We start from the raw sequence: 15642 nt of genomic DNA, 5'->3' as shown, positions 1-15642 counted from the left end.
CAGTTACATAAAGGAGTTTATTGGGAAAAGGCAAATGTAGGAAACACAAGGGAAGGCAACACCCAGCTTTCTAATTAAAATCGATACAGTCAGCCTAGCTAAATTAGTTTCTTAATGCCTCTTTAAACTCTTGGATTTCAGCATATTGTCAGAGGTCATTACAGAAAAAATGGTAGAGGGCTCCTGCTTGGATTTCATTTTTAATGGAGCTCTATCTTTTGGTGTGGAAAATAATTGAAAGACAATTTCATTTAGGGAGATAGATTGTCTCTTTGTCCATTCAAGAAAAAAAATTGTATCTCTGAAGTCCAAAGCCTTATCTGGCAAATTCTAAATTATGTAATGACTAAGCTCTCCTAACTTCCTTTTAGTTGAATTATAAAACGAGAGCCAGTTTGTTCTGGTGGTTGAGACATCATCAGTCTGGCAATGAGGACTCTGAGTTCTAGTCCCGCCTTAGGCATCAAAGCTACCTGGGTGACTTGGGGCCAGTCACTTTCTCTCAGCCCAGTTCACCTGACACAGTGGTGGTTGTGTGTGGAAAGTAGGAGGATGAAGAGAATATTAGATATGTTCACCACCTTGAGTTATTATATAAAAAATAATAAAGGGATTAAAATATTTATTAAAAAGGGTGCAGCCGTGTTTTCAGCAGTTGTGCCATTATATTAATGGGACTACATGGGAGAGGCTTTTTGGGGAAAACAAAAGCTGAGTTTTATTTATTCAGATATCTCCTTATGGGACCAAGACTTTAGGAAACCTTGTTACACCATACTTAAAACTAGGGATTTATTATAATGTTTCATCTAGCTGTTGTGAAAAAATTTGACAAAATATTTTATCACAATCAAATTAATAACAATAACATTTAGGTTTTTTTATTTACCACTATACAGTGCTTTACAACCCTCTGTAAGTGGTTTGCAGGGTCAGCCTCTTGCCCCCAACAATTTGGTTCCTCATTTTATCCATCTTGGAAGGCTGAATCAACTTTGAGCCTGGTGAGATTTACAAATTACAGGCAGCCAACAGTCAGCAGAAGTAGCCTGCAGTACTTTACTCTAACCACTGCGCCACCATGGCTCAATACACTAATACACTAACTAAATATCAATACTTGTCTATTAGGAGGTCCAGTGCTAAAACCATAGCCAGAGAGGAATGATTTATGGTTCCTTGTAAAATTAGAACGAAGTTCCAATGCTTTCGTTACAGGTAGTCCTTGATCTACAACTACAATTGAGCCAAAAATTTCTTTCGCTAGGTGAAACAGTTGTGAGGTTTCCTCCATTTTACAACCTTTCTTACCACAATTGTAATTGAATCACTGCAGTGAAGTTAGTAACAGGGTAATTAAGTGAATCTGGCTTCCCCATTGAATTTGCTTGTCAGAAAGTCATAAAGGGTGATCACCTGATCCCGTGAGACTACAACTGTCATAAAATACATGCCAGTTGCTAAGTGCCTGAATTTTGATCACATGGCCATGGGTATGGTGCAATGGGTGTACATGTAAGATAGTCATAAGTCACTGTTTTCAGTGCCATTGTAACTTTGAATGGTTGCTAAGTGAACTTTTGTAAGTCAAGGATTACCTGTAACAGTCATAAATTGCAAGAAAACAGGTGGAAAGATTTTTCTCTCTCCCAACATTGAATGTATTGAATGTATGGTTTGAAAGTGGAACCAACACCGAGGTTACTAAGAGTGGTGGTGAGCTTACTTTACAGGACATGTTGAAGCAGAGGCTAGAAACTAGCTGCCTGCCATTTCATAGCTTGGATTTCAGCAGTGAACAGGATTGGACTTGCTGTCCTTACCTTCCCATTGTAAATCCCAGAGGTGCTTTTTCAAAAGGCAACTGGACTTTCTTTGTTTTCCCCTGAAGATGTTTGCTTCTCATCCAAGAAGCTTCTTCAGTTCAGAACTGAAGAAGTTTCTTGGATGAGAAGCAAAACATTTTCAAGGAAAGCAAAGAAAGTTCAGTTGCCTTTTGAAAAAAGCACCTCCACGACAACCATGACTGGATGACTGAGAATCTCCACAAACATTCCCATTGTAAATGTTTTGTGAACTTGGTCAGTTGGGCCTATGTCTTCCTTTAGCAGCTTTAATCAGTTGCTATCAACAGCTTGTTTAGTGACGTTACAGTTGTACTGAAAAAAATGACTTATGACCATTCACACAACCGTTAACAGGATCCCCATGGTCATGTGCTCAAAATTCAGATGCTTGACAACTGACACATATTTATGACCGCTGCAGTGTCCCCATTGTTTACATCGCCTTTTGCAACTTTCTAACAAGCAAAGTCAGTGATTCACTTAACATCTGAGGCAAGAAAGGTCATAAAATGGGGCAAGACTGATTTAACAAATCTCTCGTTTAACAACAGAGATGTTGGGCTCAGTTGCGGTCGTAAGGTAAGTTGGGGACTACCCGTAAAAGTAATTTCTCTTTCCATAAAGAGGAGATACTACAAGAGAAGGAAGGGAACAGACAGCAGGGACAAGTAAGGGATCAGCAGGGGGGAATGGGGGTGTGAGGCAAAATTGTGGGCAGGTATGCTATGCTGGGATATCAGTGGTTGAGGGGAAGCAGAAGAGAGAAGACTCTGAGAAGATGGGGTGGGTAGACAAACTGTGGAGGCAGGATGAAAAGACAGTGTATCAGCTTTGCCATAATTAAACCTTAAAATCACTCTGGGGCCCCTCTAAATTTCTGTTTTCTGAACAACCAACATTATTTTGGTTTTTATTTCAACTTAGCCAGGGCTCATCTGAAATAGTTTGGCAGAACTTTCAGATTTGAAGCAAAATGTAATTTTCTTATTGAAGATGCTTTTCTTTACAGCATAGTAAATAAAATTGTGTATATTTATGAAAATGCTAGGAAGATGAAGAATGCCTTTCTAACAAGGTAGCAGAGAGGGAAATTGCATAGGAAGATAATTGGCCCCTATGGCATGTTGTTGATGTAGTGAATGGCTGGTGTTAATTGCCTGTAATTGTTCCATTGGTATAGCAACCATACCGAGTCACAGCTTTTGTGTTAACCATGATCATGTGTCAGCAGTGCTCACATTACACTGTTGTTTCACTGTGCAACTGAGGTTTTAATGCCGTAGAATATGTAAAGAACTGACTTTCACCATCTGGGGTTCTCCAGAACTACCGTTCACTTCATTCATCCCATGAGGATAGAAGAAATCACAAAAGTAACATGAAGAGAGAGCAGGAGGTTGAGGAGTTCAGAGGGAGTTTTTGAAAACATGCAAAAGAGGGTGTTCTGTCATTCAAGCCTTTAACTGGGATTTAGATATTGTTTTGTGCAAGTGCTTGAATGCTACAAAAATTATGCAATCCTCCTTCTGTATTTAAGAAATCCAAAGATAAACACGCAAGTAGTTTGCTGGTAAATGAGATGTTACTGGACAATTTTCTGGATATGGTTCACGTCCCAAAGCTCAGATGCTTTGAAAAACTTACAGGAAAACATTTAGTTCGCCAAAATGGTTTTCCAAAACATTCACTGACAGCATTAGTAAGAGATCAAACTTCAGCCCAGCTTAGAGTTTTTTGGTTGAAATGACAAATTGCTTGGGGGGGGGGGGATCTGCAAAATGGGAATAAAAATATCTAACTCAGAGTGAATTCTTTTTAGTGTCTGTTAACTCAAAATGCATTATTTCATGTATGCTATATTTTATCAATGAAGTCTTATGGCAGATGTCAGCTGAAGTACTTCCATGCATTTTTATTGGCTTATCTTATTTTTAAAAAATGCTTCATGTTATAAATAAAATTCATGACATAAATAAAACTGGAAAAGTCTCTTGCCAATGACTTCAGGATCTGTAAAGTATATACACTAATACTGCAGTTCTTTAATCATATAGTTGTAACTTTCAGAACAAGTGCCCAAATTCTACTGCCTTTTTTTCTTTGTTAACTTTTTTTTTTTTTAGAAATTTTGCTTGCTTGTTTGTTTGTAATTTAGAGGCTGCCTAACTCTAAATGGCCCTGGGTGATTTACACTTTAAAAGCAAGAACAATAAAAAAAATAGCAAAACTTATAAAGGTTGGGTGACTGCCTGGGTAAACACCCAGGTTTTCAAAGACGTTCGAAAATCATTAAGGTGAAAGCAGAATGAATCTCTGGGGAGAAATTATTCCAGAGGGCAAGCATCACAACAGAAAAGCCATTTAATCTAAGAGCAACAGTTACCATCCTGCTGATTGTTACAAACCACTCAGGCAGTCTTTTGGGATAATAAGTACTGAAAGTGCTTTGCTGTTGAGTATCGTTTATGCTTAGAATGGGAAATAATTAACTAACTTATTTTTTGAATTTCAGGAAACTATTTGTAGGAGGCCTAGATTGGAGCACCACACAAGGTAAATTGATCTGCTTCCTAGATTGGTCCTGAACATCTTAACTTGAAACTATCTCAAAATCATAGTTAAAAGTATGACTTTCTCCCAGTTGAAGACCGGACAGTACTTTACATGATCCCAAAAAGGACTTGTTTTTAACGTTTTGTGGTTTCTTTTTCAATGGCACAACCCATCCATTCATTAATGGTTCTGCATTATCTGTTCTCCTTTAAGGTACAGAAAGAAGTGATAGGTAGGCTGGTCTTCCCAGGGCTCAAACAGAAACCTTCAGAAATCTCCCTTGACCTTTAAAATCCTGCTTGTGTGTCCATTGACCATCATCATTATCATATCCCCCCTTCAGTTGACCTTGTTAGTTTGTTCTGAACAGAGCTCCACTGCCTCTCTAGCCCCGAGTGGTTGGAAACCCATTGCAAGGTAATACTATTTTATACATTGCTCTCCTTGTCCCAAAGAAGGGACTTATAACTGTGGTTGACTCAAGTCATTGTGGACTCATTGCAGTGTGTCAAAACACCATACTCTGAATGATGTTTGACAGGCAGGTTGACTTTTGCAAAGGAATCTTTAGCTTGCAAAATGGGGAGCAGGAGGAGAAAAAGTCGAATATTTAGTCCAACATTGGGATTACAAAAGGAGTACTGGAGGGCCACATGATGTATTTTGCATCCCCAGAAGTATGTCTTCACCTGAGAATATCCTCCCGTAAAATTGCAAACTACCTTTATCCCCGGGGTGCATTTATTTCCATATTGGCCCATATTCTATTTTTGACAGACTTAATCTCAACAAAGTATGTTTTTCCTTTAACAGAAACTCTCCGTAGCTATTTTTCCCAGTATGGGGAAGTTGTCGACTGTGTAATAATGAAAGATAAGACTACAAATCAGTCAAGAGGATTTGGATTTGTCAAGTTCAAAGATCCCAACTGTGTGGGAACTGTCCTGGCCAGCAGACCCCATACGTTAGATGGCCGAAATGTAAGTTATTCCACTTGGGTGCAGGAATACAACTGCGTGTCCAATTGACTGTTAAAATGAATATGATTAAATGTTGCCTTTCAAGTGCTAATGTCTTTGCTGAATCCTGGCTGTACTGGAGACTAGGACCTATTAGATCTCAACTTTATTTTACATGCTGCCCCTATTATTTGAATACAATCTACTCCAGGACCTGGGGTTGGGACATTAGATGGAAAGGTTTTTGTTGATAGTTTTATTTGATTTCTCTCTTTGGTGACCACTATAAGTTTTTATTCTTTGCTAACATTTTTTTATTGTCTTAATGTGCTATTGATGCCCAGAGTTGCTTTCACCAGTTGGGCAGTCATATAAATCGATTTAATAAATGTATATAAGAAATCACTTCTTCATTACTACAATTATTGTCCCCCCTCCCCCCTATTTTGGGAACTACTGCAACATTCTAAATTCCTGGGTTAGCCATCAAAGTAAATACGATGGTAGAGTTTAGATCCACCAATGTTACTAAACCTCAACAATGATTGTGTACTACATTGTCATATACCATTTAAGGCCAAATAGCGTCTAAAAAGAGAAACATTTTCTTGTTGGTTTATAATTTCATCTCTTACTTGGTCAGTTCCAGCTTTTCCTACTTTCCTCTGGCATGTGACCTTTCCAACATTATTTTTAATAAAGCCTTCCTTTAATTCAGAGTTCTTTTTTGTTTCACATTTCTCTAGTTTTCTCTAGGAGAATAATATAACTTTGCTGAGTTGCACATGCCTCTCCCACTGTTGACCATGTGTGTTCCATTATGTCATCATACGAGCGTCTTAATATGTAATTTGATTCCACCAACTTGAAAGTGAGGTGGCAGGAATTAATAAGCTATCTTATTTTCTCAAATGCTGGTACCAGTAAGCCCTCTTCACTTTTGCCCTCATCTGACAGATTGATCCCAAACCCTGTACCCCTCGAGGAATGCAGCCTGAGAGAACACGACCAAAGGAAGGATGGGTAAGGAAAGTGTCTTCACGTTGCTCCATATTCTTCCTCTCCATTGAAATGTGGTTTTGTCTCCCGAGACCAAGAGGCTTTGTTGTAAGCAGGCTATCAAATGCAGAAGTGCCAACTAAAAATAAATGGAGTTTTCAAGAGTTAAACCTAGCTGATGAGATGTCACATTTTGCTGAAAAGTAACTCATAGGGCTCCCAGCAGATTCTATCAAATGAGATTTGGAATTTCAACTCCAATTGGTGTGATGCATGTTCTCATTCTCCTGGCGAGGTTTAATATCAGGTAGGCCTGAAATCTCCCATTCAGATATTATTCTAAACTGTTTCTCAAAACAAAAGTAGAAAACTCATAGAAAAATACAGTTGGATCAGCAGTTACTATTGGTTACAACTGGTTGATTCCAGTAAAAATTAATGAATATTACAAACCAGGAAAGGCATTGACCAAAAAAAAAATCTTGAATAAAATTTTCTTCCTGCCTGCTGCTTTTAGATAAGATAACCTATTGGGTTTCCCTTTGACCCACCAATCCATTATAGAATGTGCCACTGGATACTAGTTTGCAAAAATTTGTTTTGTAAAGTCAGTGATAACCTCAGAGGCTCTATAGGAGAATTTACTTTTCAGTTAGGTTGGGTCCATATCGTGAAGAGTTGTGAAGGCAGAGAGGGTAACTCAGTTAAGTAAGGCAGGTTAAGTGAACCATAGGTGTTTATCTAAGTGTTCTCCAACTTGAATCTTTTTTATTTATTTATTTAATTTATTTGCCACCCATCTCAATGTTCAAAGCGATTCTAAATCATACTTCTTGCCTCCCTTAATGCTCCTTCGTTCTCCTTCAAATCATTGGTTTCATTTTTTTCTTTTTCCCCAGTTGGGTTGCCATTGTTTTTACAGCACTGAAGTCCTATGAATCCCTGCTTTGCCCTTTCTTTTCCTCAGCCCTTTCCTAGTCTTTTCCATGACTGCTTTCTTATGCATAAGCTATTACAGTTGAGTTCTTTCCTTCCCTGTCTTTTTTTGTTTTATGTGTTACGTGTGGTTAATTTCAGTTCAAATGCCTTGAGGGTAAGCAAGGTAACACGTTACACATTTATTTATTTATTTATTTATTCAATCAATCAATCAATCAATCAATCAATCAATCAATCAGTTGCTTTATTTTAAACGTTTTACAGCCATCAACTCCACCAGCATGAGATGAAATATTCTTGCCAACATCCACATGTCAGGAAATAAATAACTTTTTTAAAATAGAGAAATCCTTGTTTCAGTACAACTCTCCTTTTTCTGTTGGTAGAAAGGATCCAGGAGTGATAGCAAGTCCCATAAAATTTTTGTTGGTGGGATCCCTCACAACTGTGGAGAAACGGAGCTCAGGGAATACTTCAAGAAGTTCGGAGTGGTGAGTTATTGTGATGGAATACATTATTTCATGAAGGAGTGTTGTCCTTCACCTTCTAACTCTTTAAAATATTACTTTTTTCATTTGGTGGGATAAATAAGTTAAACAATTTTGTGGCTGGTTGATGTTCATTTAAAAAAAAAGATATTTCTTACGTTTACAAGAGCCCTTCATTCTAACTTATTCTGTTTGAGAGTTTCTGAGCTTGTCCTTTTAAACTCTTCTAGCATTTTTATTAACTGGACACCATGTAATTTGGCAATAGAATTTTGCAACATTAGAAAGCTTTGTTACATGTTTACTTTCATATGATTTCAATAGTGGTTTTGCTGTGGTAATAATATTTTGTTGAGGGGAGAGTTAATAGATAAGCAGTATCTTAAGTAACAACCTCAAGCCTTTAGTAAGGACTCGGCAACTTTCTGCTTATATAACAATAACATTGATAAAAATTGATAAAATTTGCAATTGTTGCCTTGGATCATTTGCAGTTCCATTTGGGGTTTTTTTGTTTGTTTTATTTTGATTGGATTCTTACATTTTAGCCAAGTTTGGCTCCTAATGCTCTGTTGTTTAAGAGTAACGGGTGTTTTAATGTCAGCATATTTCAAAGATAGAAATTGGGAAATTTATACAGGTGAAACTCGAAAAATTAGAATATCGTGCAAAAGTTCATTTATTTCAGTAATGCAACTTAAAAGGTGAAATTAATATATGAGATAAGACTCATTACGTGCAAAGCAAGATAGTTCAAGCCGTGATTTAGAATAATTGTGATGATTATGGTGTACAGCTCATGAAAACCCCAAATCCACAATCTCAGAAAATTAGAATATTACATGCAATCAATAAAACAAGGATTGTACATAGAACAATATCGGACCTCTGAAAAGTATAAGCATGCATATGTACTCAGTACTTGGATTGGGCCCCTTTTGCAGCAATTACTGCCTCAATGTGGCGTGGCATGGAAGCTATCAGCCTGTGGCATTGCTGAGGTATTATGGAAGACCAGGATGCTTCAATAGTGGCCTTCAGCTCTTCTGCATTGTTCGGTCACAATTATGACAAATTACGGCTTGAACTATCTTGCTTTGCATGTAATGAGTCTTATCTCATATATTAGTTTCACCTTTTAAGTTTCATTACTGAAATAAATGAACTTTTGCACGATATTCTAATTTTTTGAGTTTCACCTGTAATAGGAATATAAGGAGATGTAGCTTATTGTATTGTATTATAATACGCTAGCCTATTTGTGGTCCTGGGTGTTAATACTCAGGGTTTCTGGCCTTTTTGCATAAGCAGGACACACTAACAAAATATCAACTCTGCCTCCCACCCCAAACAACTTTTTCATTGCCTCTTTGGCAAGATTGTTCAGTTTTCATTAAATATTCATACACCTTGCATTGGGTTATATTACTTTCCTCCTCTGCTCACCCCTATCCTTTAGTTTTCTTTCTTTCTCCTCTTCCCAAAATAGGTAAGTAAAAGTACTTCATTATATAGACAAATGTACTTTATTGTTTTATTTGTAAGATTTTTGTGTGTTATACAGCAGACTTTCCTAGTCTAAATACCTTTAAATATTATGGAGCATAGTTCCCGTAATCCCTCACAATTGGCAACAACATTTGGGAATGGTGTGTGGGATACAGTCCAAAACTCTGAAGGAAACCAGGTTTTATATGTCAATATAAAATAGTATGGGAGGAGTCACAATCTATAAATACTGTCTTACTTCTCTGCTCCTGTCCCCCTGTGCTAATCTAGTATTTATACTGAATTATACCTATTAGCTTTCATTATAGGATTCTATTAAATCAACAAAGCCTATAAAACAATTGTGACACATAAAGATAAAAAGAGTATATACGCTGTAAAATTTTCTATCGTTTGACTTTTTATCAAAAAGCTTCACTTAATGAGAGGTCTGGTTTGCACACTACACCACTGTCAGCCATTAGATGGTTTATTTTGCTTAACATGTCTGAACCATGATAATCACATCCTATTCATGACATCATGTTAAACTGTAGTTTAAACATGGATTATTCCACAATGTGAAGCTACTATTAGAGCATGGCAACAATAAAGTCCAGAATAGAAAGTACTCCAGCATTTTAGAAAATTATGATTGACAGAGAAAAATGTTTGATGAAACTAGGTCTATCACTGCATTTTCTATTTCCTTAAAAAAAAAATACTTTTATTTTTGTTATTTGAGGTGATAAAATCTCCACCCTCTCCCGAAAAGCAAGTGCAACATATAAGTATCTTTAGGAAGGTGAATAGTGACACTTTACAAAAACATTAAAGCTTCCCCTCTTTTGGGGTTACATATGCAGTTTAAATTGCAGAACTATTACTGGTACATTTTTAAAAGGGCAGTGTGAAAGAAATTAGTAGTGTAGGCAGTGGTGGTATTCACTTACTTTCCCTACCAGTTCGCAAATGTGAGCACCCACGTCCACTCATGCGCTCAGCCTTCCGTGCATGCGCTTTGGCTAAAAAATGGGATGCCATAGAACCTGGGTGGGTGGGCGGGCATACCAGAAGTTTCCACTACCGGTTCGGGTGAACCAGTCCGAACCAGCCGAATACCACCTCTGAGTGTAGGTTTTTGGATAACTTTCTTGAAAATAAATAGTGAGCCAGCGCATATGGAAGAGGATTAGTGTAATATAATGGGTAATGACAGCTGCCACATGTAGCTGTATCTTTAAAATAGTTTATATGGCAAAAGGACAATTTACATCTTGTCAGCCTGGAACTCTACTTATTATATTTGTAGTAATCTTAACTACTTTTAAGAAGGGGGTTAAGCTTATGAACGCATTTTAGAGAACCCTGGCAAATATTACTTGAGTTAGCTTGCTAAGCTTTATGTGACACATCTCTTTCAACAGTTTGCAAAATAAAACAGCCAGTTTAGCAAAAGTGCTTTTTCAAAAGGCAACTGGATTTTCTTTGTTTTCCTTGAAGACATTTCATTTCTCATCCAAGAAGCTTCTTCAGTTCTAACTAAAGTCAGAACTGTCAGAACTGAAAAAGGCTTCTTGAATGAGAAATAAAATGTCTTCGATGAAAAATGAAGAAAATGCAGTTGCCTTTTGAAAAAGCACCTTTGGGACAACCATGGCCTGGATGACTGAGAATCTCCATAGACAAACAGCCAATTTATTATAGTGGTTAGGATGCTGAGCTTGGAGAGACCTAGATTCAAGTATGCACTTGATTGTGGAACTTCTTGAATAACTTCAGTCCATTCATAATTTTTTTCTTTTCTGCCTAACCCACTTCACACAAAGTACAGTAATTGGTACTAGATGTAAAATTAGGGTAGACCTGAGGTAAATTGTCTTGAACTCACAGAAAAGGCAAGGTACAAGTAAAGGGAATACAAGTTAATTGACTATTTTGCCCAGCTGAATCAGAAACTTGACTTTCCTTTTGGAAGAGGACAGTTGTCAAGGCATAATTGGGTAGGCCCCCAAAGGGAATTAATTCACAATAGAAGGATTTCCATTTGGTAATTTGAACCAAGGCAACTAAACAGTCTTCAGATTAACACTAAAACCTCACCCTGCCTATTCCTTTTCATTCTGTAATTGTCCTTCGGGTCTAAAAGGACTCCCCAAGGAGAAATTTGCAGCTTTTAGGACAAACGTTCCTTAAAAGCCCTTGAATGATCAATATGTTCCCTTCCTTCCAATGATCTTTTGCACTGCTGTTCTTCCGGCCGCATAGATTCAGCCTCCCCTCGTGAAAAGTAGCTTCTTGGTGCTCAACAAAAGAGCCTCTATATGTGAGAGGGCCCCTTGGTGTGGCAGATACTGGTTGAGATGCCGTGAAGAGTTGGTTGACTTCTTTTATCTTAGATTGATATGGTGGTTTTTTGTTTTTTTTTTTACTGAAGCTCTTTGTTTTCTTTCTACCGTGTTTCCCCGAAAAAAAGACAGGGTCTTGTTTTCTTTCGACCCCCCAAATAAGCACTTGGCCTTATTTTCAGGGAGGTCTTATTATTTTTGAGCGTGGACACCTCATGGCTGCTGCTGTGTTGCAATATTTGGGGAGGGGGGAGGCTTATTTTAGTGCATGCGCTCAAACGCCCGATTGGGCTTATTATCCGGGGAAGTCTTATTTTCAGGGAAACAGGTTAAATAGGGGGTGTGTGTGGAATTTCTATCTCCTGTTTACAGATGAAGCCTAACTCTTTTCTGATTTTAATGAATCACATCTAAACTCAAGTATAAAGTTGGGACTGAGCGATGGCTCTTCTGCATATTGTTCAGTTTCTTTTTATAGGGTGTGAAAGAAAGAAAGGGCTGCTTGGGAAATGGGGTTGAAAGGTGAGGGAAGCCTGCTGTCTCGAGGTAGAAGAAAGTCTAATTGGGAGCTTTGTATTTTTTCCTGCTCTCCATCACACTGTAGCAGTCTCTAAATTGCCTCTTGAATACATAAGCAAATCAAAGGTGAGTAAAGATAGTTACTGCACGACAGCTACTTAGGCTAACAGGCTCTGTCACCTTAGGGAGTTGAATTACCTGTTTAAAATAATTACAAAGACATATTGTAAAGTATCCTGTACTCAGTGTCCCTTGTTTTTTGGTCTGGTTAAGGCATCAGTCCTCATTCCCCAGAGCTACCTGCTTTTCTTCCTTTTTTAATAAGATGTTTTTCTGCTGCTTCAGCACAATTAACCACGGCCACATCTGTTGAATGCTTTCAAAGGGCTCAGAGTAGTAGATTATGTACCGGATTCTCAAGAGGGACCTTGCCTTATCCTGTTGGTATTTAAATGACTGATTATTCATAATTATTCAGTACCAGTAATAATAGTAATGACGGCATAGTCCCACTGTTAAAGTGAGAAGATTCAAATACAAGGGGAATGGCCACAGTCTGTAAGACGTACAAGATGTTTGTTTCCTATTGGGAAGAAATTATGATGTCAGCTCCAGTTCCCGTATACTATGTTAGGAGGCAACAATGGGAAGACTGGATTTTGCCAAAGTCTCCTTAATATACCCACAATACATGCCTGCTACCGTGTTTCCTCAAAAATAAGACAGGGTCTTATTTTCTTTTGATCCTTGAAATAAGTGCTCAGCCTTATTTTAGGGGCGGTCTTATTATTTTTGAGGTGCAGGAGGTGGCGAGCGTGGTCACCTCATGGCTGTTGCTGTGTTGCAATATTTTCGGGGAGGGCTTATTTTAGCGCACGCACTCAAAAGCCCGATTGGCCTTATTATCCGGGGAGGGCTTATTTTCGGGAAAACAGGGTATGTATTTGTGACTTTGATTGATATTGGCAGGAGGTCCTCTGAAGCCAAGGTTCTTTTCTTACACTTGGTAAGGGACAACCAAAGTAGCCGGGCTGGGCAATCTGCAGGAACCATTATTGCATTTTGTTAATACATAAGGAAGCAAGCCATGAAATGTTCTTCCCTATCAAAGCCCCATTTGAAGAAATGAGCCTGATTTCTGGACGCTTATCCATAGTTAGCCACATTAGCAAAAGTTCATGATAAGAAGATGATATTTGTAGCTTAGGGTTGAACTGTGGAGTTCTTGGTGACCTCAGAGCTTGGTTATTTTCCTGCAGACATTTCATGACCAAACTAGGTGACGTGATCAGTGCTGGCGCAGTGCAGTGCTGCACTGATGATGTCACCTAGTTTGGTCATGAAACATCTGCAAGGAAACAAAACTAGGAGAGCAGCAAGGATCCCACAGGAACAGTTCAATTATATTTTTATATTTCATCTCATCCTGCTGATAAAGTTGATAAAATCAGGTTCACCTTATGTTTCGTCCGATAAAACCATTAGTAAACTTTCCTTTTTAATCCTTTTTTCAGGTTACCGAAGTGGTAATGATCTATGATGCAGAGAAACAGCGACCCCGAGGTAAAGAAGAATCTAGTTAACCTTTGAAATTTCTTTATCCTCTTCCTATGTCAGATGGCAAACTTACACAACATCCACATATATATGTATGGACACGTGTGCTCATATATGTATATATGTCTTTTGTAAGCTGCCTCAGGAATTTATTTCTCTGAGCAGACTTTCACGGAGGCTTTTCATGCTATTTCATCTAGTGTTATTGTTTTAAAAGTCAGATACTACCTTGCCATGTTGTTCACTTACACCGCTCTGAAAAGGTGCTTCCCTTAACAAAGCCATGGCACCTGTATTGATCTGCTCCTTTCAAATAACTCACAGCCATGAGAAGGGAGTAACTGGACACCTTTGATCCCCCCCCCCCACCTTTAAATGTTGGCACCATTAAGAACCAAGGGCCTATTTTTGGTTTTAGGATAGGAATCCTTGTGAGGTGCCAGACAGGAACAGATGTTAATGCTTGCTACATTTCTCACATTTTCTTTCTTTTAAGTGGCTACAGCTGAAATTTGGAGCCAAAAGCCATTTGTTGCTTGAAACATTCTGTGGATGGGTGTTAAATGTGGCACTTTTAATTTAATTTTGCGATTCCATTTGTATGTTGGAGAAAGCAACTCCCTTAGTTTGGCAGACCTGAGCCACTTACATAATTCGTTTTTTGGTCTCAGCAGAAAGAGGCCATTGTGTTCTCCAGCTGTTCATTGCACCCATCACTTTTCAGTATTTTTTTTTAGAAGCAATACTTTTAAAACATCATCAGTGTGAGTTGCATTTCAACCACACGATAGCATGTGAAACATGCTGGAAAACAGTTTGCCATCTGGACTTTCCACTTCTCCTTCTTGTTTCTATTATTTAAAGAAATATATATAGATATATATATATATACAAATTCTTCACTTCATATTTATTAAGCTGTTAAGTATTAGATTTATCTTTAATTTAGACACATCTTTAGTGACATATATAAGTGTTTCATAGTAAAAGTACAGTAAACATTAAGTTCTTTCTTTCCCTCTCTTTTTCTCTCTCTCTCTGTAAACTGATTTGTGATTAATATCTCTTTAGATTTCTTCTCTCTAGGTGATAGATTATCACAGAGGTACAGGCCATTTCCACAAACGGAGGAGGGACCGGGCTTTGTCTTTAATGGAGTGTAAATAAAGTTTTTACTATGTGGTGTGGGAGGAGCTACGAGGGGCAGTTGCTCTAATTTGTTTTGCGACAGCTTTGCACTATTTCAACAGAAAAATTCACTGACACAGCAAAGAGCAGCATCTTTATGTTCCTATCTCTGTGTGTTCTTGTATGCTTAAGCTAGTAAAAAGAAATCAACTATAATAATTCTGCCTACCTGGTCCACCATTTTGTTTTCTCATTGCAACCCCCCCTTCCCACCCCCCACCCCCAGGAGTCTTGGAAGCAAGGTACATGAGCAAAGGATCTTGTTATATTTTGCATCAGTTCACCCCATATTCACAGTAAACAAAATGCAAACCTAAGACATTTGTGATGGATGGCCCTGAAACTCTTTGACTTGCCTGCATACTATCACAAAAACACATTTAACTCACCTATAAAGTCCTTTATAAAACACTTGCTGTCTAATCTTCAGCTCTTTCCCTTTTCTGACCTGCAAGCCTATGCTGTCAAATGTGCTCTCCACCTCCGAAAGAGCTGTGGGGGAAATTGGTCCTCCTGACTTCAGCTCTCCCTGTGGGCGCCATATTGTAACCAGGGGTGCCTCTTGAGGATTGCCAAAGGGCCTCTAAAATGCTGCCTTAGCTCACTGTGTTCAATGCTCAGCTAGTTCTTCAATGTTCATCTACAATTCAGTAATTGAACCTTACGTTCCAGGCGCAATCAATCTCCTGTACTCACTATTCCCATTAGGGTCTTATGCCTCTTCCCCTTTGAATAAGTTTGATCAGCAAAACCAGAC

General features: G+C 38.2%; 1 protein-coding gene across 3 annotated transcripts in view; it reads left to right on the top strand.

The window, feature by feature from the left end:
* Positions 1-15642, top strand: part of DAZAP1 (DAZ associated protein 1) — a 61877-nt gene that overhangs the window by 23861 nt on the left and 22374 nt on the right. For 2 of the 3 annotated variants that reach the window (XM_032219774.1, XM_032219852.1), the window contains exons 2-6: positions 4360-4400; positions 5214-5380; positions 6317-6382; positions 7684-7788; positions 13655-13703. In XM_032219774.1, the coding sequence (XP_032075665.1) occupies positions 4360-4400; positions 5214-5380; positions 6317-6382; positions 7684-7788; positions 13655-13703 (428 nt within the window). Of the gene's footprint in view, positions 1-4359; positions 4401-5213; positions 5381-6316; positions 6383-7683; positions 7789-13654; positions 13704-15642 lie in introns of those variants that run through there. The other variant, XM_032219933.1, reaches the window with a different exon arrangement.

Source organism: Thamnophis elegans, chromosome 1, assembly GCF_009769535.1.
Source record: "Thamnophis elegans isolate rThaEle1 chromosome 1, rThaEle1.pri, whole genome shotgun sequence".
NCBI classification, from domain to species: domain Eukaryota; kingdom Metazoa; phylum Chordata; class Lepidosauria; order Squamata; family Colubridae; genus Thamnophis; species Thamnophis elegans.
The sequence above is the reverse complement of the archived record's forward strand: the minus strand, read 5'-3'. Positions and strand labels throughout refer to the sequence as shown.